This window comes from Scardinius erythrophthalmus, assembly GCF_964197995.2.
Source record: "Scardinius erythrophthalmus genome assembly, chromosome: 12".
NCBI lineage: Eukaryota > Metazoa > Chordata > Actinopteri > Cypriniformes > Leuciscidae > Scardinius > Scardinius erythrophthalmus.
The window spans coordinates 7,248,860-7,274,717 of NC_138232.1; the positions used below are offsets into that span (position 1 = coordinate 7,248,860).

Sequence of the window (25,858 nt, forward strand, 5' to 3'; positions counted from 1 at the left end):
TAAAGACATTATCTTTTGAAATAATCGAAGAATCCTGAACAAAAAATGTATAATGTTTCCACAAAAATATTGATTTTCAACATTGATAATAATGTTTCTTGAGCAGCAAAACAGCATATTAGAATGATTTCTGAAGGATCATGTGACCTGAAAACTGGAGTAATGATGCTGAAAATTCAGCTTTGCCATCACATTTTTACATTTAAAAATATAAATGTAATATTAATATCAGTTAAATGTTATTTTAATTGTAATAATATTGTTTTTAATTAAATAAAAGCATCCTTGGTGAGCAGAAGAGACCTTTTCCATAAAAATCTATATATAAACGTATACATGTATAAGTTGGTATATCTTATTCTCTTTAATCATACGTCTTATTCTCAGCATTTTCATAAGCAGCCCTTCGCAGTGGACACTCGATGTGCTCATAAGAGTTCCTCGAGAGACACAGATGTGAAGGTGTGTGAAGCACTAGTTCCAGCCCCGCGGCGTACAGTCGGGCGCGCTCTCGTGAGAACACACACCACCTCTTTATCTTCTATCATGTGGCTGTTGGACTGCAGGCAAAAGAACAAACCCGCCTGGCATCTGTTGAAGACTGGTGCACTGCCAGCTGGGAAATCAATCACGCATGATTCTTATGGCCTTATCATAGGCTTCTTTCAATCTTTCTTTAACTGGCTCTCGTTGTGTGGGGTTGTTTTTTTATTTGTCATATTTATTTATTTATTGAGGCTCACTGTGGTGTGTAGATCTTTTAGAAACGGGGGTAGTAAGCTGTCACAAGGCATCTTTCAGAAAAACAAATGAAGTTCAACCTAAACCCCTCATGCTTAAAATACACGTGGACCCGCAAAGCACTGTAATACACATCTATGTGTGGTTCTGTTCGGTTGCGTTTTGTGTCGGTAACGAGTAATGATGTTGAAAATGAATATAGGTAAATGTTAAATGTCGTTTTTTCCGATAGATGTTTCTTCTGGTGTCAAGCACCCAAGCCATTTCAGATCCTGTCCAATAAACAAAGCATATAGACATTCTAATTTATGACAAAACAAAAAGATCAGGTGTGAGATGCTGTATACGTTTTGAAATATTATTTATTAAGATTATGCTGTTTTACGGATCAACATATTTTGTACGGCCACAGCTGCTTGTGGTAAAATTGACGTGTGTGTGTAAACTGTACACTAATGTAGTAGCTTCATGTTTGTAGTTTCATGTTTTAAATCCTGCTGTGCAGATTGAAGGGTCAGTGTCTCTCACGTCAGATATACTGGAGATACTTTTTTAGCTTATATGGCAAGTGAGCAATATGAATGTAAAACTGATGAAACCGCAGACATAAGATAGTGGAGTAGCCACTAAAAACACTATGCTTGATGTTCAATAAAAAATGGTGGACATTTTGTTTTGGTTTCAAACACAAATACATATTGTATTAATGTTAAGATTTTTTTTTTTTTTGCCCATTCTAAATCATATAATCAAAATGTTTCAGTTTTTACACTTAGTACTATAGTGTTAATGCTCTCCATTAGCATTCCCATTCATCTCATTGGCTTATGGGATACAGGTTTTTTGAGCCAATTACATGAGCTGTAAATGTGATGAATTAGTCTAAGCAACTATACCAAGCTGTGACATTAAAAACATCAGTCACTGGCAAAATATCTACTCTTAATTAAAATGAAATATTTGGGGGGCAATTAGTCAGAATACACAGCTACTGGTATTTACTGTATAAGATACTTATTTCAAATACCATGGTATTACCATCATAGAAGAAACATGGCATTACCAAGGTTTCATGTTCAAAAATATGAAAATACCATGGTACTTTTGTATGACTAACATCCCAGTTCACTTGAATTGTTCACTCATTTGAAGAGGTACAGTAGAGTTTTTTTTTTTTTGAAGGATTTTTACATAAATAGGTCCTTTCAGGGCTCATACTTCTAAAACTGTACATGGAGAAGAGAAAAATATTTTTGGATTAGCTGAATCCACACTTAAAGCTGTGTTAGAGCCTAAATCTCTGCTGATTGGTCAAACTGCACATAATGCATTTGCACATGTTCCAGACATTAAGCACAAACTCATTCCAAACAAACACCGACTGCTTTCTGCAAGTGATTGTGTTCTCTTTAACAAGTGCTTATTATGCTACTTTAATGAAATGTTTTACTGTAAATAAGACCTTTTCTCCTTTTTGTAATAAAACCAGATAAATCATGTTTAATAAAGATCAAAGGGTTCATGAAATGTTTATTTATTGCTTTAATGTACATTATTTTAGAAAATCATCCAAGACAACAAATCACCAATTCTAGAATCAATTTCTCAGTCATTATTAGTAAGAGGCAACACCACAGTGAACATTCACAGTGTCATAAGTGGTTAACATTAATTTGAACCACTCAAAGCATTATTCCTAATTGTAAGCCCTTTTTTTATTTTATTTCAGAAATGCTAAAGCACCCCTAGTGATAGCTGTACTGCTAAAACAAGCCCTGGTTGTCAGAAGAAAGATATAATAATTTGGAAAAAATATTAAAAGGATATTAAAGATAAAAAAAATTGTCATCATCTGCTCACACATGTAATTCTTTACAGAAAGCTGTTGTACAACCTCAGAACATGTAGTGCATAGTGATACGAATGATTTTTGGGGTAGCTTGACAGCACCTTATTATATAAAAAAGCTGCTGGAACGACATGAGGGTGAGTAAATGATGACAGAGTTAAAATTTTTAGATGAATAATTCCATTTTGCTTAAAGGTTAGGGCCATATGCATGGTTTATTGCTAGAATGAACTAGTTAAAACACCCCTTAATCCTGGTTTAGACATAGTAGGCACTTGACAGGTCTCTATTCTTCCTAGTTTCCCTGTCTCTCTCACAGATCTAGGTTCCACCATCTAAAAGGGGATGGCTCTCGGAGAACATTGGAACCGCAGTGAACTTCCCCCAGCAGTTTGTGGTATGGGGCAAAGTCATCAATGAAGGTACATTTGAGGCCCAGAGGCTCCAGAAGAGAAATCATCTCTGTCTCCAGAGCACACCGGCCCTTCACCTGGGGCCCGAAAGGTTTTGGGATGCCCAGCTGGTTCCCCAACACGATCATGTTCACCTGAGGGTAAATACAGGTAATGCATTAAAAAATAAATCTACGAGTAAGTGTAAGAGACAATAGAAAGTCTTGCCGAGGCCCAAACTTTTGAACAGTATTGTATGTTTTGATCATCTATTTTCCATTAACTCTTTCCCCACCATTGACGGAAATTTACGGCTTTCTGTGTTTTCACTGTTATACGGTAGGGGGAGCTGTGACACCCTCTAAAAGAGTTCTGAATCTCCTGATTAAAACACAGGCGAAAAAGAAGCAGAAACAAACGATAGCATATGCATCATAATCAACGTTAAACAGCATATAAATCAAAACTGCCTAACTTTACCGAATGAAATGTCGACCCAGGACGAGCTATAGCAGGGTTTCTGCAGGGATCTTCAATTTAAATTTAATGCCTTTTTAATGCCATTTTTTTATTTTTAATGCCATACACGACCCATGACTAACCACAGATATTATGTATGAATGTATGTATATATGTATGTATCGTATGTATGTATGTATGTATGTATGTATGTATGTATATATATATATATATATATATATATATATATATATATATATATATATTAACTTGATTAATCACACGTTTTTTCCGCAATTAAAACACTTACATTTGTTTAGGTTTGTGTATTTTATAATGTAATCATTTCACAGTTAATCTACAAATGAATGTAGAGACAACATAAAGGCCAGTCTCACTGATACTAATACAGCTATTGATATCTGGATAAAAATGATTTCTCCCCCCTAATTTTAAACATTAATTATAGCCATCCAAGGGCGTAACTTTGGGTCTACCATTGGGGGGGTTAAACTCGCTGCATATTTATTAATTTATTTATTGAATAATTTTCTTGTGTAAAAGGTAATTTGCCGTTCCTGTTTTAGAAATACATTGTGATACTTTTACTGATTTAGGCTACTTAACGTAAATGCAGTTGTTCACTTGACTATTTATGCCATAATGACACAGTGTTTAAGCACTAGCCAGCAGTGGCAGCTTCCAATTAATTGATTTTGTGTGTTCAATATCTTATAAAAAAAAAAAAAAAAAAAAAACTTAAAGATTAATCAATTGCATCACTGTATTGGCACCTACATGCAGCAAATGTATTATGCACAATTCAACTCTCAATATTACAATATAGGGTGGCACACTGGAGTGCAGCTTGCACCTTTATTCTGAACAGATTTCACATATTGGTGGGCATCACCAAAACTCACCATCCACTAACAAAATCTTTAAGTTTATCTGTTAAAATGTATTTTATTAACATCACATTTTAAAAACTTAACATCAAATAACAGCATTAAAAACTTTCAAAGAGAGAAAATGAAAGTGCAATTATATTATCACTTTGCATGAAATAAGACTCAAAAGTAGATAAAAAAAATTGTGTTTGCATTTAGCCTCTGATAACATCAAATTCAGAAACTGGGAAAGTGTGGACTAGTTGTGCTTTGATTCATTTTGTCACTTTGCAAACTGCAAAAAGAACAAAAAAATTATAAAAAAATAAAAATAATGATAATAATCTCAAATTGAGCCGGAGGTGGTAAATTCCTAATAATTTACGTATTTTTGTTTTTAGGTATTTTAAGATAACTTACCTAAAATACGTTGCGCATACAACTAACGCGATCGTTATAAAGGTGTTTAAACAACAAAACACATCCACTTGCACATATTTGACAATCGGAATATCAGATATATCCTGCTATAGCTAACAAATTTGTGAAATTTTGAATAAAAAGAAATAAAAGCAGATCATCAGTCATTCATTCAGCGCGTGGCTGCGGTGTGACAAGCAATGAATGACGCGTCTCCATGGGAACCATAAAGTGATAGCCTAGCTACTACTTTTAAACTTACGTGTAAAAAGGTTCAGCAAGGCTTACATTTAAATGTGTCTTTGTTTTGTTTTGAGTGTATGGTCAATAAATAAAGGAATTAAAAAGATGGGCACAAAACCTGTTTGTCGCGCCCCATTTGTCATGTCTCTATTCCCCCCCAGCAGTGGGCCGCGCACGCGCCCGCGCCTCACACTTTGAGAAACGCACCTCCGTTTGGTCAGGATTTTTCCTCTTTTTGGCTGGTGTCGACCATAGACTGTAAAAAATGGTGTCGACCAACAATGAAAAATCGTTGTCTGGCTGCCTTTCAGTGTCCTTTTTCATCTTTCCATCCGTTAGCATGCACCGTCAGCTTTCTCCAACCATTCATCCCAGCGACTGCGCAATATAGTGAACAAACTTGGTAGAGAAAGCGGGTTGGGTAATACCAAGTAGTCGGCGGTGCGGTGGGCGGGAAGTACATTACAGATTATTTAAAATATGATACTATCTTTCTTGCTGGCAAATGAAATAAAGAAAACGAACAAAAGTATTCATTCGGAATATTTCATATTTATTTTAATGTGTGTGTGTGTGTGTGGGGGGGGGGGTTATATTAGCTGGATCAGATTTTTGGGGGGGTCATAACCCCCGTAACCCCCGTGCAAATTACGCGCATGTAGCCATCCAACATTACAGTGTAATTGAAAGCTATCAAGTTTTTAACATTAGGCTTCAAAAAATATATGACAACTTTTAATTTAAGTGCACTTAACAAACAATCCTCACATAAACCTATAATAAATGTCATATTTACCTTTGGCCTTCCTGTCTAACGTACGTTATCAAACAGTCTGCACAGCATAAATTATAGATTAAATATAGACTAATGCTTATTAAAGCTACAAGAGTTCTTTAGTCAATAGCAGTGAGTAATTTTCTCTGGTGCCTTTGTTCTGTGATTAACTTTACTGACAGAAAGCTTTATTGGCTGCTGTCCCTTTAAGAGCAGCTGCTGACATAAACACGGACCTAACACGCGCCTCATTCTCTCACAACTCTTTGCGTTCATTAAAGACTTTATTTCACTAATTTAGGACTGCTCTTATTTTATGAGGATACTCACAAAACAGACATGTTGGCAAAATTGTGTGTTATTGTTCGTTGCGCGAAAGAGGACCGTTTTCTGGTGCGCAGTCTGTGCGCACGATCTGGCGCGCGTCTTTCTCTGTGTGTGTGTGTGTGTGTGTTACATAGACAGGACATTCGCAGGCAGCGCGTTTAAAAGCATTTACATGAATAAGAGCGGGATCATATAATGTAACGCTACCCAAGGGATGACAAAAATTAACGAATGCTGCGTTTGCGTTAAATAGGCTATTTTAACGCGTTAAACTGGACAAAAATAATCTCATGCGTTAACGCGTTAAAAAAGCAAAGAGAGCTTCAACAGCGGATGTCGTGCTGATGAGGGAACGTTACTACACATAGTTAACTGCTGTCTGCATTTTACCGTCGATGTGTGGCGGTCAGACTGCATATGAGATTTTACGCCATTGATTCCCATTGTAGCTACCCAATTTAAATACCTTTTTACAAACGCTGCAAAACCCTTCTTTATTTTTATCACCAACCATGTTCTAAATTGTTTGTCTTCCATGCACTTTCACAGTTTTCTGGTCTAGTTTTATTCCTGTTGTTCCTGCTGTCCAAAATTACTCGCGCCACCTCCGCAACTTTGCTCCGGCCGGAGGCAATCACCAAACTGTTTCCGCGTGTTTTTAATCACACTAACGTACATATTTTGCGACGACAGCAAATAAAAATTATTAATCATGAAGACTATTCAAATAAATTGATAATATAACATTTTCTTCAAAACCATAAAAAAATTTAATGCCTGTAGGATTACAATTTAATGCTTTTTAATGCCATTTAAGGCCTTAATTATCACAAAATCCATTTAATGACTTTTAATGCTTTTTAATGCCCCGCGGAAACCCTGTATAGGACTGTGAAGCTTTGGGGATGTTGATGGACTCAATCTACTCCACCTAGGTTTTGATCATCTTTCTGAATCCGATCTGGATCTGGTCTTTGACAAAATCAGCTTTCTGCTCAAAATGTGGCTTTTTATGAAACTCACCCACATTCAAGTGTTGATAAAAAAGAATGCATGAAGCTAGAATACATTTTTTTTTTTTTTTTTTTAAACAAAGGCTATGTTCTTTCTTTTGATACATTACATGTTCAGATATTCATTCAACTAAATATTCTGGGGGCCTTGATCATTTTGTGAAAATGATCAAAAACACTGGCGGTAGCTGGCAACTTTTAGAAACAAAACACTGGCGGGGAAAGAGTTAAAAGAAAAAGCAAGTGTGAATGGACTTTCAATAAGTTCTTGATAATGTGCTGTACCATGTCGGGATAGTAAGCCACGGCCCTGTTGCTCATTTTCTTCTCTTCTATCAGTTTAAACAGGATGGGCAAATCGATGATGTCCTCATCATCCAACCCCAGCTCTTTCTTCAGCACGTCCCTGTTCCAGTCAATACAGTTCTGAGGGAAAGATTATATGGTGCTTTATTTCCCATAGAAAAGACAGATTTGTAACACGGTACTTTCATCTGGCTAAAAATATATATAGATTCTATTTGGATACAAAACGCATCTTAATGCCATGTGTAATTTGTAAATGTTGCTCATTTCACTGACCTGCACGTATCGGTTTTCAGCCTGTAGCTTTTTGTCACTCAGGATCGCATTAACAGTAATGGCCTCTGGCATTCCTGTTCAAGTAAACATGTTAGCTAGAATATGAACTTTGGCGCATAGTGGGCAACTTTTTTTTAAATGGAAAATTAATGAGCGTTTACCTGGAAACATTTCCGTTTTTCCTTGTCCTGTGTTTTGTAAGCGTTTGAAAACTTTATATCCGGCATCAGGGCTAGCCAGCAGCAACCGGAATTTCTGAACATTTAAAACATTACAGCTCGCATTGCTTTGAGTATTTTAAAAACATTGACTGAGTTCAGAGTGGAGGACTGGCATACTACGTAGAATATGCTGCCTACTATTTCAAAGAAGGATGTGAAACACTATGCATGATGCAAAAATAGACATTTCAGATGGTAGCGTAGCATGTTGCATGATTATGTCTGCAATAAACATTTTTTTAATCCAATTTTGTAACCAAAAGTCTAGATTCATTCATTAAATGGTCGAAACTGAGTAACATAGTGCAAAAATAAGAACAGTACAAAAAAGTTCGGAAAAGTTATTATTTAATTAAATAATAATTGTTTTTGAAAGTCTCTTATGCTCAACAAAGTTGCTTTATTTGATCAAAACAGTATTATTGTGTCACTTTGATCAATTTAATGCGTCTTAGAGTAATAAAAATATTAATTTCAATATATCTTACAAGCCCCAAACTTTTGAATGGTAGTATATCACGGTATCCACAAAAATAATAAGCAGCAAAAAAAATAAATAAATAATCTTGAGCATATTGATTTCTGATGGATCATGTGACACTGAAGACTGGAGTAATGATGCTGAAAATTCAGCTTTGCCGCACAGGAATAAATTACGTTTTGAAATATATTTTTGATCAAATGAATGCAACCTTGGTGAGCATAATAGACTTGATTAATTATTTTACTTAATACTTAATTATTTAGGTAGTGTATGTTAGTATGCCATTCTGAACATATCTGTTTACCTTTCGGTCAGGGGCTGGGACGAAGGTCATGAACTCGTCCACATGACCCACAAACAGCCAATCAGAGAAGAGCGCTATTGGCTCTTGGACCTTCTGTGCCCACAGGAATTCCTGGACGACTTGGGTCATGTTGCGGCCACCTTTTGCACTAAAAATTAAACAAATATTCTTAACGATTGGTAAAGTTTGATTAATCAATCAGCATATATTTGTTTGGAAGCCAAAAAAATAATGTCAATGTTCCTTTTTAGTTGTGGTTACTGTACACTGTAGTTGTAGGGTACAGCTGTGGTACTTACGTAGGGAACGCCACACCAATGATGATCCTGCCAAGTGGGTAATTTTTCCCGTTCACTGTGACTGGTGGACTGACCTCCAGGTTACCAAAGGAGTCCAGACTGCTCACCTCCTCATTCAAAGCATGCCGTGTCACATATCCAAAGTCTGGACCCTGTGACGAAATGTTTTAGTGATTCTAAACATCTTTCGATTAGTATGCGATCAAAATATGATGCTATCACATCATTACAAATTTTGAAAAAGTTGGGTTTGGAATGACATGAGGATGAGGAAATGACAATTTTCAATTTTGACTGAATTTTTCTGAGCAGTTCTTGCTGTCACTCACCAGAAGGGACTCGTAGGGGAAATCCTGAAGGTTTCCATCACGAGGAGAATCCAGTACAACAGGAAACCGATGATGGGGAGAGTCAATGTAGCCAAACTCAAGCTCATCCTGTAGAGAGAGAGAGAGAGAGAGAGAGAGAGAGAGAGAGAGAGACGAGAGACAAGTGTCAGTTGGAATTACTCAATTCATATGAGAGTCACCTGACATGTAGTCAAGTTGTTTTTATATGCATCATCCTATGATCATCCAATAAACCGCATGCTTCGGCAGTTTGATAAAGTTTTTTTCAATTTCATTTTTGTAAGGTTTTATAACACTCTAAAATCTCTTTCTGATTCTTATTCTGTCAGATAAATAATGTTTATTATTAAATTGACATACATTTACATATACACTGTGTTCCAAATGATTATGCAAGTGACATATTTATTCATTTATATTTAACTATATTTAATATTTTTTAATGTAATGTTCTTTCCCCAATGATTCCACTGACCTGCATCCAGCGGTCACCTCGGTTCATGTACTCGTAACATATTTTCAGTTTGTAGCCATTCTTCTCCACCAGGTTCTTTATGCTCTTCAGGAACGAGAGGTTATCCTTTGTGCTGCCAAAAACATCAAACAGTCAACAGTCCCCAAGGCTTACAAGATGAATACAGTGTATATAAACACACACTAATATATACACAGATACATTATATCAAATATATGTCAAATCTATTAATCATTTGCATGTGTGTATATATATTATTGTATTTATATATACTATATTATGTGTGCGTGTATACACAGTATATACACACAGACATATATATAAAATATAAATCTATTATATACACATATCTATATATATATCTATATATGTATTTGTAGCTTAGAAAATCTGGGCAACCAGTGACTTCCAGGAAAGTCTGGGTGGCAACCGAGGAAGTTCGGTGACGCTGGAAAGACAGCTGACCTCCAGGAAAGACTGGCGTGGGTGTGTGAGGTTAGCAACCTCATCCACAGTACTCGCAAGAGGGCACCAACTCAAGCTACAGAAAGTAATACAGAGCAATACCCCCAGAGTCACCCGAGAGGGGGGGAGGATGAGAGACTCGTCAGGACAGACACAACGGTAACGGCCAGGAATGAAATACGGACACAGAGACGGCTCACCCAAACAACTTTAACCGGGAGGGCATTGGAAGTTAAGTGTCATTGCGGAAAGACCTGCAAGAACAAAAGAGGGCTTAAGATACACCAAAGCCGAACCCACTGTGGAAAAGAGGGATCACAGGAGCAGCGCACAGCGGTAGCACCTGGTGAGACGCAGGAGAGCTCCAGGCAGGAAGCACCCCACAGTACTGGAGATCTCTTAGCACCTGTGTCACCTCAAGACCTCAGGAGGGACCCACCTGATGCCACCCCAGGGAGCCAACCCCACCCTGCGAGGGAACAGATCAATTGGCCCAAGATGAGCGATAACAAAGAGTGGTACCAACTAGACCAAGACCTTGACAAAGTGCTAGAAGCCACACTAGCAGGGACGGCTGAGCAGAAAGTCAATACTCTCACAACAATAACCTATAACCTGGCAAGGGAGCGTTTTGGAATTCAGGAGAAGAAAATCAACATCAAGTCTGCACATCAGCCAAACAGAAGAGAGAGGGAAATTCATCGACTAAGAGGAGAAATCAAGACTCTTACCAAGCAGTTCAAAAGAGCCCTTGCTGATGAAAGGGAAGGCATCAAGGACCTAACGAGTCAATTCCGGGAGCGCCTCTGCAGACTCCGAAAAGCAGAAAGCACTCGGAAGAAGAGGAAGGATAGGGAGAACAAAAGATCCCAGTTCACCAAAGACCCTTTCAGATTCACTAGAACACTGTTGGGTGAAGCAAAATCTGGAAGGCTGACCAGCCCCAAAGGAGATGTGGAGGCGTTCTTGAGGGAGACCCACAATGACACCTCCAGAAACCAGGCCCTGGACGCCAACCCAAGCATCAGCAGTATAAAGATCCCAGAAAAAGAGCTCAACGTCAGTGAACCATCCTGGAGGGAAGTCCAAGAGGTGGTGAAGAAGGCCAGAACAGGGTCTGCCCCCGGCCCAAGCTGTATACCCTACAAGGTATATAAGAAATGTCCAATGCTTCTCCGGAGGCTGTGGAAGCTGTTCCGGAGGATCTGGAGAAAAGGCACCATTCCATCAGGCTGGAAGAAGGCAGAGGGCTGTTTTGTGCCAAAGGAAGAGAACTCCTCAACCATTGACCAATTCAGAACAATCTCACTGCTAAGTGTAGAAGGCAAGATCTTCTTTTCTGTACTGGCCAAGAGGATGACCTCGTACATGACAGAGAATGGATACATCAACACTGCCATCCAGAAAGGTGGAATTCCAGGCTTCTCTGGATGCCTGGAACACACCGGAGTTCTCAGTCAGATGATCCGTGAGGCTAAAGCCTGCAAGGGCAACCTGACTGTTGTCTGGTTGGATTTGGCCAATGCCTATGGATCAATCCCGCACGCCCTCATCCATGCAGCATTAGACCACTACCACATCCCGCAGCACATCAAAAGGATGATCACCAGCTACTTTGGTGGAATCCAGCTACGATTCAAGGCGGCCAATTTTACAACCCAGTGGCAAAGCCTGGAAAAAGGTATCGTAACTGGCTGTACAATCTCCCCTATCCTATTCATCATGGGAATGAACCTCCTAATAACAGCTGCGGAGAAGGAAGCACGGGGGCCAAAAATGGAGTCAGGAATCCGACAACCCCCAATAAGAGGTTACATGGACGACCTTACCGTGACAACCACAACCCATGTGGAGGCGAGGTGGGTGCTAACTGTTCTGGGCCACATGGCAACGTGGGCCAGAATGAAGTTTAAGCCAAAGAAATCCAGGAGTTTGGTGATCAGGAACGGGAAGTTGACCAACAGGTTCAAGATGCATGTGCAAGGGGAAGTGATTCCATCAATAGAGGAGAATCCAATCAAGTGCCTCGGAAAGTGGTTCGATGACTCACTTACTGACAGGAATAACATAGCCAGTACGGAAAAGCAGATGGAGGAATGGCTGAGGAGGATCGAAAAATCAGGGCTCCCTGGGAAGTTTAAAGCTTGGCTCTATCAACACGGACTGTTGCCAAGACTCATGTGGTTGCTGACTGTGTATGAGGTCCCGATGACATGCGTTGAAGGAGTGGAGAGGAAGATCAATAAGTACCTCCGAAAGTGGTTGGGAATCCCTCCAAGCTTCACTTCAGTAGGCCTCTACATAAGATCAGGGCAGCTCCAACTTCCTCTGTCATCTGTAGTTGAGGAATTTAAAGTCGCAAAGTGCAGAGTCGTAATGACATATAGAGACTCACAGGATGAACAAGTCAGACATGCAGGCGTCATCACAAGATCAGGTCGCAAGTGGGCAGCTGATTCGTCTGTTGCACAAGCTGAGAGTATGCTGAAGCTACGTGATGTCATTGGAGCACCATGCTCTGGAAGACAGGGTCTTGGAACCTCACATTTCCAACAGTGGAGGAAGGCAGGAACCAGTGAAAGAAGAGCCATGATTCAAGAGGAGGTAAGGAACCTGGAAGAGGAAGGACGAAGATCAAGGGCAGTGGACCTGGCTTCTCAAGGGGCCTGGACCAGATGGGATCTTCCCAAGAGGAAGATTACCTGGGCGGACCTGTGGAGACTGGAACCGTTCCGAATCTCCTTCCTGCTGAGGTCAGTGTATGACACACTCCCAACCCCAACAAACTTGCACAAGTGGGGCATGAGAGAGGACCCATTGTGCAAGCTTTGTGGGGAGAGGGGCACCATGGCACACATCCTGGCCGGGTGTAAAAAAGCACTCACCCAGGGAAGGTACAGGTGGCGCCACGATAGGGTGCTCACGACACTCGCCCACATCTTAGAGCAGGAGAGGAAAAAGAAACGCCAGCCCCTTCGGAAAACAACTTCAATCCAGTTTGTAAGGGAGGGGGAAAAGCCACCAACCACAGCAACAACAAGAACCAGTCTGCTACAAAAGGCCCAATCATGGGAAATGAAGGTCGATCTGAGAGGAAGGCTGCAATTCCCCCAGTTTGTCCAGACAACCCTGAGGCCGGATGTGGTACTGTGGTCTGAAGAGGGAAAAAAGATCATCCTCATAGAACTTACAGTCCCATGGGAAGAGGGATGTGAACAGGCCTTTGAAAGAAAGAACGCCAAATACCAAGACCTGCTGCACGACTGCAGGGGGAAAGGATGGCAGGCTTGGCTGTTCCCGGTCGAGGTTGGCTGTAGAGGATTCCCTGCTCAGTCAGTGTGGAGAATGCTAACAGCCATTGGAATAACAGGGAAGGAGAGAAAGGCAGCAGCTCGCAGGATGGGGGAGGCAGCGGAAAGAGCCTCTTGCTGGTTATGGAGCAAGAGGGAGGAGTTGAGCTGGAAGCCAGGAGGGGAAGATGGGCAGTGACTTGGCCATCACTGCCGACCCACCATCGGGAGGGTGTTGCGGATAAGGGTCGAAACACCCAATGAACGATGGGTACCGTCTGATGACATCAACCCCTCCTGGCCAAGGCTACATTCACTTAAGGTGAATGAAGGGGAGAAGCATTTACGAATGTATTTGTAGCATATATACACATATATTATGTAAACAAAAACTTAGGTTAGATGCGATTAATCGATTTGACAGCCCTAACATACATTATATATATATATATATATAATTTTGTGTGTGTGTGTATTATTTGTTATATGATCCATTAAGGGTTAAAGCTTTGACTGAATTGCTCCACTCTCACCTGCACACATAGACCTCCACGGGTTTGAGGGTGTTAGGGGTCATGATCCAGGGTGAAACATGAAATATGACTTTATCCGTAAAGATGGGCGTTTCAGGGAAATCCTTTTAAGAAAACAAGCAGAATCGTATTTAATTAGCATTTAGAGGTTCTAAGAATTATATTACCCAATTAAATTTGATAGAAGACAACAGTGTAAATGTTATTGCGGTAAACAGATAAACAGTAAAGCACCAAGAACAGAAGGTTTGATGTCCTACAGGTTGTATTGAGGATCAGACAGTGGTTTCTTTCACTAACCTTGCCACTGGGCTCTAGTAGACTAAGGTTGATGGTGACGAGCCCATCAAAGTCTTTATCAGGGAAGCGAAGACCTTCTACATAGAACGTCAGTTCAGTTTTTCCTCCCAGATAGGGCACTTCCTGTGTCAGCTTATCTTTTCCCACCACCATGAGATAATCTTTCAGGAACAAACTCAGGAGTTTGTGTTCTGGTACAGGGAAGAGGAGCTAATCAGTAAAGTTTTGATGTTCCTTTATAATGTATTTGGTTTTTGCTTCATTTATTTAATCAATTGTACATAATGTTTATATAAACTGAACATAATTTTACATTTCAACCACCTTATGCACATGTAGGTGGTGATGGAAACATTTCTCCCAATGGTTTTCATGCATCATAAAATTTCACAATATGCATGCATGTAAAAATGTTTTCTTAAATAGTTTAAGGAATAGATCATCATCATAAAAAAAATGTTTTTGGTTGTTATTTACATTTAATTATTTATTTTCTTGGTTGGGAGGGAGCATGAAGAATCATTTTCACACATGAATGTGCATCTGAGTCCAGACCTTAAATTCATTGAAAGTCTTTGGGTTGTGCTGGAGGAGACTTTACAGAGTGCTGGACTCTTGCATTGTCAATACAAGATCTTGAGCAAAAATGTATACCCTCGATACCAATCCTTGAGACCAGCCGGGACATCCCCTATTTTAAACATAATTGTATTATTTTGCAGGTGTTTGAGTCTGCACTTACTCCACACGTTGTCTTTTTGCACATTTGTCCGAGGTCTAAAGATTCTCACGCTCTCTGAAGTGGTCTGCGAGATGTACATGCTCAGTTTATAGCCTTCGGGAAGTTGAGACGGCCCGTTGGTGCGCAAGATCATCTTGGACATGTCCTGCAAATCTGCCATAAAAATAAATAAAATACATTAGATTCAATTATCTCTTTTTTTCCACAGCATGGCATTTGAAGAGTAAAGGCCAATTGTAACTAAGCTAAATAGCTAAATATGCACAGAAAAATGCAACTACTGGTTGAAATTGTGCACCTAATTCAAATTTTCTATGGATATTGTTCAGATAGTTTGATTTAATTGAAAGATTGAAAGTATTTACTGAACTTGCAATGCGAAAATGATTAATAATGAATGATTAATAAGAATCATATTGCTACAATGTTTAAACATGGGTTGTGTACAGTCTATTTACACATAACAAATATCTGCAGCGAGACTTAAATTCTTCCCATATCTTAGACCAGACCTGCCCAGACTCACCGGAAACTTTACTGATATCATCCTTCTCACTGTCCACTTTCTTCTTGTATGAGGTCTCAGAGTCACAGTTGACCAGCAAAACTGCACCGTGGCCATTAGGACCCCATTTCCAGGATGCCTAGACCCAAAATCCAGTACTATTACACATTATTCAAATAAAATCTTGAATATATTATCTACAAAAGCACAATGTTGTTGGAACACAAAAGAAGATATTTTGAAAGTCAATGGCGTTCACAAAACATTGGACCCCATTGACTTCCATTGTATTTACAAAAGAAAATGCAAAGACATTTTTCAAAATGTTTCCCAGAAGAAATAAATTCACATGTTTGGAACGCCATTTCATTTTTCATTTTTGTGTGAACCATCCCTTTAATATGCAAACAAATGTGGCTTTATCGTATCTCTAAGGCTTCTAATTCATCTAAATGAATCAACTAATTAATTTTATCTCACTTTCCAGCCCAATCTCCAAGCCAAGAAACAATGAGGCAAAAACAAATCTCCCAAATAATGATGATATAGAACAGATCGCAAGACTACCAGTAAACAAAGCTCACCTTGTTCGGATTGTTTTTCTCAACAACGCCATCTCGGTCGGCATCTACGTCCAGAGATATCTCTGCAACAGAATAGAGACAATATGAGGCTTGCTCTTTCCTTCACAGTCCCACCAGCATCATGAGGCTGTTTATACAGTAGTTGCAGTACAGATACTGATACTATTCATAAACACAGGCGTACGTCTTGCATAGTGAAACGTACCGACAGCTGTTAGATGCAGCACAGCGTCCTCAAGAGCCTCGGTTTTCTCCCCATAGTACCTCACAGATAACTGAAACACATCTGATTCTTAGAACCAAGCATGAGCTGTATCATCATGACAATTATTGTGCAATCATTACGGTTTTCTTCAAAGATTACTAAAATGATTCATTTCAGAAGTGTAATGATTGCATTAAAAAATGCACTAAATATATCCAATTACAAACAGCCAGTGCTAGACAGTGTTGTGAAAGAGACGCGAGATCGTGTCTACGCTTAACCCTTGGTTTCCTGCATAGACTAGGGTAAACCACAGCGTGTGCATCAGACAAGCTCTTTCCTGTCTGCAGTTTTTTTCAGTTCTGTTTGTTTTGTAAAGGACCATTATCTGCTTTTGAGTTGGTCGTACATCGAGAAACATACCCAGATGGTATCTGCCCACACAGAAACCTTTCCATCACATCCTCCTTTTAAATATTTGTGCTAGTTTGATAATGCTTTCAGATACTGGAGAGAAGTAGTTTTGGCTCAGTTTCAAACACTTATCGTGTTTAAATCCATTCTGCAGAAATTTCCTCAGAATCAGCATTCTTTCTGCATGTGCTGTAATGTGCTCTTAATGAAAGAGCTTTTAGAGCACAAAGGTGATTAGATTTAGATACCTTGCTGTCAAATGCAGTCTCACTGACTGTGTCCATGGTGATGAGGAGGATAGAGTTTGGGGTGAGGGGGTACGGAGAGGTGTTGCTGTCCTTGGCCGGGGGCGTGACCTTGTAATGCACGTTTGGGGAGCATTTTATTGAGAAGAACTTGGACTGTGGTGGGGCACACCTGTAAAGAGCAAAGAGAAATACAGACACATTATGAATTTATCTATTTCATTGTAGGATATTACACAAAGTTCATCATAAAAACCTCTTCAGATAATCTTGTGTTTTAAAGGTGCAGTAAGCGATTTCTGAGAATCAATGTTGAACAATGTTGATGTATGAAACATAACTGAAACACATCTGATCCTTAGAAACAAGCATGAGCTGTATCCTCATGACAATTATTGTGCAATCATTGCGGGTTTTCTTCAAGGATTACTAAAGTGATTCATTTCAATAGTGTAATGATAGCATTAAAAAATGCACTAAATATATCCAATTTCAAACTGCCAGTGCTAGACAGTGTTGTGAAAGAGACGCGAGATCGCTTCTCTCTTCATTGCTCCGCCCCCAAAATGTATGAACAGGCAATGGAAGAATGGATGTCTCTTTATCATAGCAGAAGTGTACATCAAGGAAGAACAAAACATGTACATCCAGTACACACGAGTATATACAAGCAAGTGGTAGTTGTTAGTCGCCAACAGCACAAACTCAAAATCAACATTACTCATGTATAAAGTAGAAACAACACATCCTCTGCGTTAACTTTCAGGCCATCACGCTTAGGCCTCTCCAGCACTGGAGAGCTTTTCTAACATTAAAACTCTTGCCTGATCATAACCCCTTTTTCCAGTGATATTCCTCTGACCTTTTCTCTTTTGTAATGTCTCTCAGCGATCTCTCTTTCTACAGTCTTTCTTAAAATCTGCCTCTTGTTTACTCTCTCTCCTCCCCCATCATGAGTGGACACGCCCCCTACTGCTGATTGGCTACAAGTGTGTTGTGGTGCTCGGTCCGATCCACTGTCAACAGAGTTTCTCAGAAATCGCTTACTGCACCTTTAAGGGTAAAAAAAACTGGGTTTGTATTGTATTGTATTTCAAGCCTAATTTTTGCACCATTTTATATATGTATATACTCTGGGTCAGTAATTTTTTTTCGAGCAATCGATTTTTATTGATGCAAAAGTCGTAGTTAATAGTGAATGTGTTCCCCACACTAAAGTGTTCCCAGAGGATCTTTCAAAAACATTAAGAAAACACTGATACTGACCCTAAACCTTTGAATAGTAGTGTATGTTTTGGATATTATTATGTTTTCAGAAAGGTAACAGACATTTTGTTTGGCTATAAAATCCTTGTACTCAATGTTTTGAAACTACAATTCGGCTCTTAGAGAATTTAATGCAGATATTTCTACCAAAAAAAGTCACTTCTTGAAAGTATGATATCATTATGACAGTTTTTGTGATTTACTGGAAAATACGATGGTACGAGGGTTGACTCATAACCTGAGGACATCATTTAAAAACTATTTAGTAATATGCAATTTTAAGTAAAATCTAAAAATATAGAGAGAATAAAAATTCAATTCTGTTAAACCCTGAGAAATTATCCAGCGCGGACAAAAAAAAAGATCTGGCACTTTGGTTAGACAGTGTGAATGGATGGTTGACATGACAGAAGTGTCATGTGCTTTACTCCATCTAAAGTCTAAACAATTTTACACAACATTAATTCATGTAGACTTAACATACATGCTCTTTGTATGATCTCACATCTCATATTTATACAAGGTGTTGTGACGTGGCACGTCGTCCAACCCAAATGTCATAATTACTGCATTAGATAATGGATTATGAATAACACACTATAGGATTCAACTCATCTTTTAAGACAACAGATATTAGTCTTGAGGATGTTGTTTCATTATGGACTAATACAAAATTGATAAAGTCTTCTAGAAACCTAAAGAAAAGCTATTAGTAGGTTTGGAAAGCTATCAAAGACAATAGCTGACAGTGGCCGTCATAAACAGAAGTATTGAGACGGAGTTCAGTGATGAATTTAAATAATGTCGCAGCACAACGAGTGCATTCATCCGCCTTTGGAACTGAAAGGGAGAAATTCTTCAATCAACAATCCCACCTAAATTCTCAAGGCAAATATTCATCTACACAGAACAAACAGACGAAAAAGAAATTCTTCATAAAATTGACAAACAAACCAATATATGTGAAGGCAGATTCAATTCTTTGGACACTCAGTTCATTCCAGAAAGATGTTGCTAATGTATTGAATGTAAGCTTTATGAATAGAACAATAGGATATTTTAACTGTACACTATGTTAGCAAAATGTTTTTATATGTATGTGTATAAAATTCTGTCTGTGCGAGGACATAGTGTTTGAAACGACTGTTCTTATGTTTGGGTTCCCAGAGTCTATAATGATGTGCCTGTCAAAATAATAATAGTCATTTTGAAATGAATCCTTTTATTTTCTATTCAAAGTCCTTAAATATGTTCTTTTGATCTAAACAAAACTCAGAAGTCAGACCGCAGTCAGCTTTAACCTGTTGCTCGATTTTTCTGAAATCTAGTAAAGTAACATATTTGAGATATTTTAGTCAGTTATACGCTCAAAAACATTGTTAAAAATATATAAAAGAAATTAAAATAAACAACTAGCAGGAATGCACTTCTATAGCATGTAAACATAAGTCTTATATTATCATGTTGGGGACTGACAGCCCCAGTCACCAGTCACTCATACTGCAGGAAACAAAGATGCAATGGAAGTCAATGGAGACTGCTAACTGTCAGACCCAAACATTCAATATATCCACGTTTGTGCTCCACGGAAGAAGGAAAGTCATGGGGGTTTGAAACGACATGAATGCGAGTATGAGGAAATGTTTAGGGTGAACTGTCCCTTTAATTATGTCTTTCGAGCTATTCAGATAGACTCTTTTGTTTAATTCCCCTGAGCTCAATCGCGTTGTTAAGAACGCGTCTTGTGTTAGCCTACTGTCCCCTTAAAATTAAACAACGTTCTAAATTCTATTCTAATATATTTTCTATTCGCATAATGCATGAAACACTCTCACCTGTTTAAATTCACCGTCAACTCCGTTCCGACCACGTATGTCGTCTTTGTCGCTTTCTCAGTGTCAATTGTAAGTGATCGGCGGGGAACCATGATTTTTGAAGATGCGTCTTTCTTTCAAAGTGAATTCAACAATTTACCTTTAACCTTTTTATTTACTTGAGATGCCGTGTCAGAGAGCCTATTGGTTGAACAAAAGCAGGTGTATGTCTAGGAAACGGAGGACTTGAAACGTCTGGAAACGCCCACAACTCAGTGTGCAGCACAAGTGACTCACAGCTAGAGGGCGCTGTTAACACAAGCGTGACTGAACTGGACTGAACCCAATATTGCAATTTTTAATTGCAATGCAATATTTTGCCTCAGGATACCAAACCCTTTTTCTTCAGTTTGCAAACACATGGTGCAAATACTTTGAATAAACCTATTAAAAGCAATTAATTGTGATTTTAATACCATTTTTTTTTTCATGGTGAACCGTGTGGAGGCTGCACAAACTACCTTCAGACAAGCCATTATTATTCACCCAAAATATAATTCAGATTATTTAGGTGAGTAAACGTCATTTTATTAGATTTAGAGTCATATAAATTATTTACATGCTATGGAGGAACTACTTTCATTGGTCTGTTAAGAAACATTGTCCATTTACAGTTGAGTTGATCCTGATATTGAGTAGAACAATTGGGTGTTACAGGATAAGACTACTTCTAAAATAGCTTTCTTCATGAGGACATAACCACGTCCGCTAGTAGGCGACAATCATGCCCATTGTCAAAGTACTTTTACTTAAGTCTTTAATTTAAAAAAAATGCATTTAATGTTTAGAGTTCACACCATATTTTGCATATGCATGCCTATAATAAAAACAGTAATAATTGGTACTTTTTTCCACTCTACAATATCCACAACTTTCCTGCGAGTCTTAATGGGCGTCGCCATGACACTCGATACTTCCTGTTGCCGGTATCTCAGTTCCGGTTTAGCCTAACGCTTAATAAAAATAGCACACAGGGGATACTCGCGTCGCGGTACAAACGGGTGAAACTGATTACTGACAAGTAGTAATGCTGACAGATAAGCAATGGCTCCTTGTGGCTCAACGTGTAACGTTGTCAGGTGTACAAACAACACGCGAAAACTGAAGGATTTAATGAATGGGAGTTGTTTCCAATATAAACGGACCCTCTACGCAGAAAGAGTGTTTCTTGTAACGCTATAGTACAACTGTATATATTTTTAAGTGGTATGTTTATTGTTTTCAATAATTTGAAAATTAATTCGAGAATTAACTTGAATGTGCAGCAATTTGTACAGATAGAGAGTATGTAGGCCTAGGCTACTATATTTGTTGTAGCCATTAAATACCATTTAGTTTCATATTTGTTCAAATATTATAATGTCATTTTTTCCATCTATGTTGATTATGAAAAGTGAACACCATGATAGGATGCATCGGGAGACATAGTGGGGTCAGACATGAGAAATATAGCCTATCTTAAGAAAGCTTTAAATGTCTTTAAACGAAACACTCTCTGATTATGTAATCCAAGATGCATTTCTCTCTAGGTTATAGGCGCGTTCACTACGGAGATGGCGATCGTCAACTTCATCTTTGCAGCAGACACTGACAGAAAACACTACAGAAAACACATTAAAAATCAATGCACGCGTGTCTCTGAATTTACAAATGCACATCTTGCTTATTGCACGCACACTCGGCACACATATAATGTCGAAATAACGAGATATTGTGTTGAAATAACATTATTAATAATAATAAATCTTTAATAATATTTGATTGAATGCCGAATGTTGTGCTTGTGCAATTTAATACAATTAATACTTTAATTGTGATCATTAAAATAATTGAATATTAAATATTAAGTGGCCAATTTTTGCTAATTTATTAAAAGTATTTATATGTAATATATCTAGCACCCCCTCAGCACACGTTAAAAAAATATCTGGCGCCACCCCTGGTTATAACGGCCCACGTATTAAAAATGATTGGGTCAAAATTGGGCTCGGGCTCATAATTACAGTTAATGTGTCGGGCTGGCTCGGACACAACGGGCTCAGGTAGGGTCGAGCTTGATTTTTTTGGGCCCGATCTAAGCTCTACTCCTCATTATCCAAGCAAGTTGTTTGTGCTTGTTGAGGCTCTATGATAGCGGTATCTTCAGGCTAACGTAAACCGGAAGTTCGTTACCGGCTTGTTCTACGTTGCCATAGAGATCACGGGAAAGGTCAGAGTTCGGGAAAGTCGTGGATAGGCTTGGCTACTGATATTGTTCCTCAATTCATGCACCAGCTGTGCAATTTGTTAAGAACACAATGGATAAAAACAATGTATTATTATATTATTATATTACCTACCTGTCTAGGATCACCTTAATTTCCGTACCAACGACAAGCACAATTTTTGTGGGTGAACTGATGTCCAGTCGACAGGTTCGCTGATACATGTCTGTCATGTCTGACCACTTCTTTCTTTTTCGCAGATTTCGAGGGAAACTGACTGCCTGTGTTTGCTCCTGCGACATATCCATTATTACAGACTTAACACGTCCACAGATCTCAAATAACCTGTTTCCTCTATGATGAGGGCGTATGATGGAGCAGGAGAGAAAAGACATGTACTCACCTGTCCAAAAAATTGCTCAAAGCTATATTTTAAAGCATTTTCCTAGAAAGAATTCCAGCCTACAAGACTGAACAATGCGGTTAATGTTGACAAGGCCTAAAGAGTCAGTAGCTCAGTAAAACAGAAATTCTTTATTCACTCCTAGAGATGTTGGCCAGATAAATCTGTAAGATTTAAAATGCTGTGATGCTGATTTATCTGCCAACATCAAACAGTATATTATGCGTGTGAAATACTTGGTGTCTGTGTAATATGATATTCAAAGGTATATGCACCTCTCTCTAAATGAAATTCTGTGACATGCTTATAAGCAGTATAGGCTATAGATTCAGTATTAGTTTATACCTGCTCTACTTTAACTCTTCCACTTCCAGAACTGTTTTCATTTTGAAGAACATACTGTATCCTTCAATCCTCAAATGTCGTCTATCTATCTATCTATCTATCTATCTATCTATCTATCTATCTATCTATCTATCTATCTATCTATCTATCTATCTATCTATCTATCTATCTATCTATCTATCTATCTATCTATCTATCTATCTATCTATCTATCTATCTATCTATCTATCTATCTATCTCTTGCAACATCCTATAAACATTCTAGCAGCGTACTAAATCATGCTAGCAACATGCTAAAACATGTTAACAATGAGCTAATCATGCTAGAGACATGCTAGCAACATGCTAAAACATGCTACTTGTTTAAACATGTTAACACTGCATTAGATCATGTTAACACCATTTTATTGACTGAGTAAAATCTTCAAACTTTAAGCTTTTCAAAGTTATTTCAAATTTTCAAATAAGGCTTTGTCAAGTCAAAAATGAAAAAATGTAAAAAATAATGGTGCAATGACTGGTAGGCTACTACTTTTATTATTGCTTGATACAAATTTTACAATTTCAATTCAATTCTTGTGGTTTGATTCCCATCTTGATTCAATATTGATTCATTTGGATAAAAAGTAGGCTACAGTAGATGCATGTTATTTTTTCTCAAGAAAGAAATTCTCACATAATGCTGTAAACAGGCTACAGAGAGTCCTGTGAGCTGGTATTATTAAAGTAATAATTCAAGTTAAACTACTATATAATATAATATAATGCGTTTTTATTATAATAACAACTTTATAATATTTTAATGATACAAGTAAAAATATAATAAATATGTAAGATAGTGCAAATATTTAGCAAAATACTCATTTATAGACTACTAATACTAAATATATTATAAATAAAAAAATTCTAGCCAACTAATGTGCTATGGTCATTAATGGCTTTCCTGAGGTAAATGTAACGTTATGTGAAATTGTTCTCCTGTTTTACTGACCTCTTTCCGCGTTTGAAAAACACTGATTAATCGATATATTATATGAGGCATTTACATTTCGATAAGTTGTAGGCTACTGTATCTTTCAACATACCTATTATTGTTTATTTGTGTTTATTTACTATTAACTAATAGTAAAGAGAGATGATCGGTTCACGTGCCGCTTGAACTGAGGTGCTACAGCGATCTGTCACATTTAAAAGCACCAAAACGGTATTTATTGTTTGAATTTCATAATAAGATTGACATAATTTGAGAGCTGAGAATTAGTTTCATATCAAAGGGAACCTGCTCTGTCTTGTCTGTCTCTTTGCTTCGCAATTTATCTCTGCGTGAGAAAATGGATGTATGGCGTGAGAAAAGTGTCAATTGCGTGAGTCTCACGCTGAATGAGTGAGAGTTGGCATTTCTGAATTGTCAAATAATGTTTGACTAACATGTGTGGGCAAATCTGGTAGGGCAAGTGGATTACCTGCTGTTAGACAATAAATGTGTCCGTTTATGTCAAAGCAGTCGAGTCTTTTTTTTGGTTTTTAACTAATGGAACCCAATTTAAAACATGCTTTAGCTAAAAGTACCATTTTTTATTTTAAGTTTGTGTTTGATTATTTTTTAATTACAATCAATATGCTTTCCTATATAGGCTGTATTGGCCTAAATGTAATTAATGTCTTACACAATGCAATAGCTGTAATATACTAAACAGAATATAAAGATAAACTAAACTGAAATAAATGTAGGCCTATGGAAAATGGATCTCATAACTTTGTTATTATATCATTGGGCACAATATATTACAGATGTTAACATGCTGACATAGTTTAAAATATCTCTTCTTACTATTGTGTCTAATTTATACTTTGAGTTACATCAAGAGTGTAGTCAGAGAAATGGCCCTTAGCACATACATATGAAATAGATCATTTCATTGTTACACGTCAATAAATACAATTTCACTGCTGTGTTGATGATGTCTTGTTGATTGATGTTGCTGTGGGAATCACTCTTACATAGCAACCAATCAAATTCATTATTAGTATTATTTGATTTCAGTAGGCCTAACACTTTTCAATAGGGTTTCATGTTAACATGAACTAACAATGAGAGAAACTTCTAAAATGTTTATTATTCTTAGTTCATGTTGATTTTAATAATTACTAATACATTATTCAAATTAAAAGTTTATTGTTCAGATACATTAACAATGATTGAACAGTTGTATTTTTATTAACTAAAGTTAACAAAGATTAATAAATAATTATTTTGAGAAAAACAACATTACATATTTTACATACATTACATACATTTTTAATCAGATTACCATGGTTCTTGAATGATGATAATGACAGTACTGTGCACCAAGTACAATTCTTTGTTATAAAAAAATAAAAGAATTTAAATATTATTTATATTTACATTCTTACAAGTGTAAAGTATATTTTAACCCGTTTTGATAAAAGATGGGAAGTTAAAGTTCTGATGTAGTGGTCAAGCTTTAAGAAAATCTGGCAAACTTCATAAATAAATAAAAAATAATTAAAGAGACGCAATTATTTTGAAAGGCAGTCGTAAAATGCGAAGATAACCGCTAGAATAATTGTTTTAAAACTGTTTTTGTTGAAAGAATGTGGAAAAAATCAAAGTTTGATGGATTTGTCGACTGGCCAA

The 25,858-nt window shown here is 37.7% G+C and overlaps 2 protein-coding genes across 6 annotated transcripts in view; one reads left to right on the forward strand and one right to left on the reverse strand.

Annotated features, from left to right (window-relative positions):
- rap1gapb (RAP1 GTPase activating protein b) overlaps positions 1-2,272 on the forward strand; it is a 34,738-nt gene extending 32,466 nt beyond the window's left edge. For 2 of the 4 annotated variants that reach the window (XM_081380072.1, XM_081380069.1), the window contains exon 23: positions 388-2,272. The gene's annotated coding sequence lies outside the window, so the exon portion shown is untranslated. The remainder of the gene's footprint in view (positions 1-387) is intronic. The other 2 variants (XM_081380071.1, XM_081380070.1) reach the window with 2 other exon arrangements.
- Positions 2,218-22,770, reverse strand: padi2 (peptidyl arginine deiminase, type II). Of its 2 annotated transcripts, none has more exons than XM_081380066.1 (16): positions 22,587-22,770; positions 17,111-17,279; positions 16,449-16,518; positions 16,244-16,305; positions 15,681-15,798; positions 15,155-15,307; positions 14,413-14,603; positions 14,113-14,216; positions 9,825-9,936; positions 9,329-9,436; positions 9,000-9,151; positions 8,701-8,848; positions 7,853-7,946; positions 7,692-7,765; positions 7,395-7,535; positions 2,218-3,137 (listed from the first exon to the last, which is right to left on the reverse strand). In XM_081380066.1, exons 1-16 carry the CDS (start codon positions 22,757-22,759, stop codon positions 2,904-2,906), a joined length of 2,103 nt encoding a protein of 700 aa, XP_081236192.1. In that variant the 5' UTR covers positions 22,760-22,770; the 3' UTR covers positions 2,218-2,903. The 2 variants fall into 2 exon arrangements, with proteins under 2 accessions (XP_081236192.1, XP_081236193.1); XM_081380067.1 differs by lacking the exon at positions 22,587-22,770 and adding an exon at positions 20,209-20,466.
- Between the last annotated feature and the right edge of the window lie 3,088 nt (positions 22,771-25,858).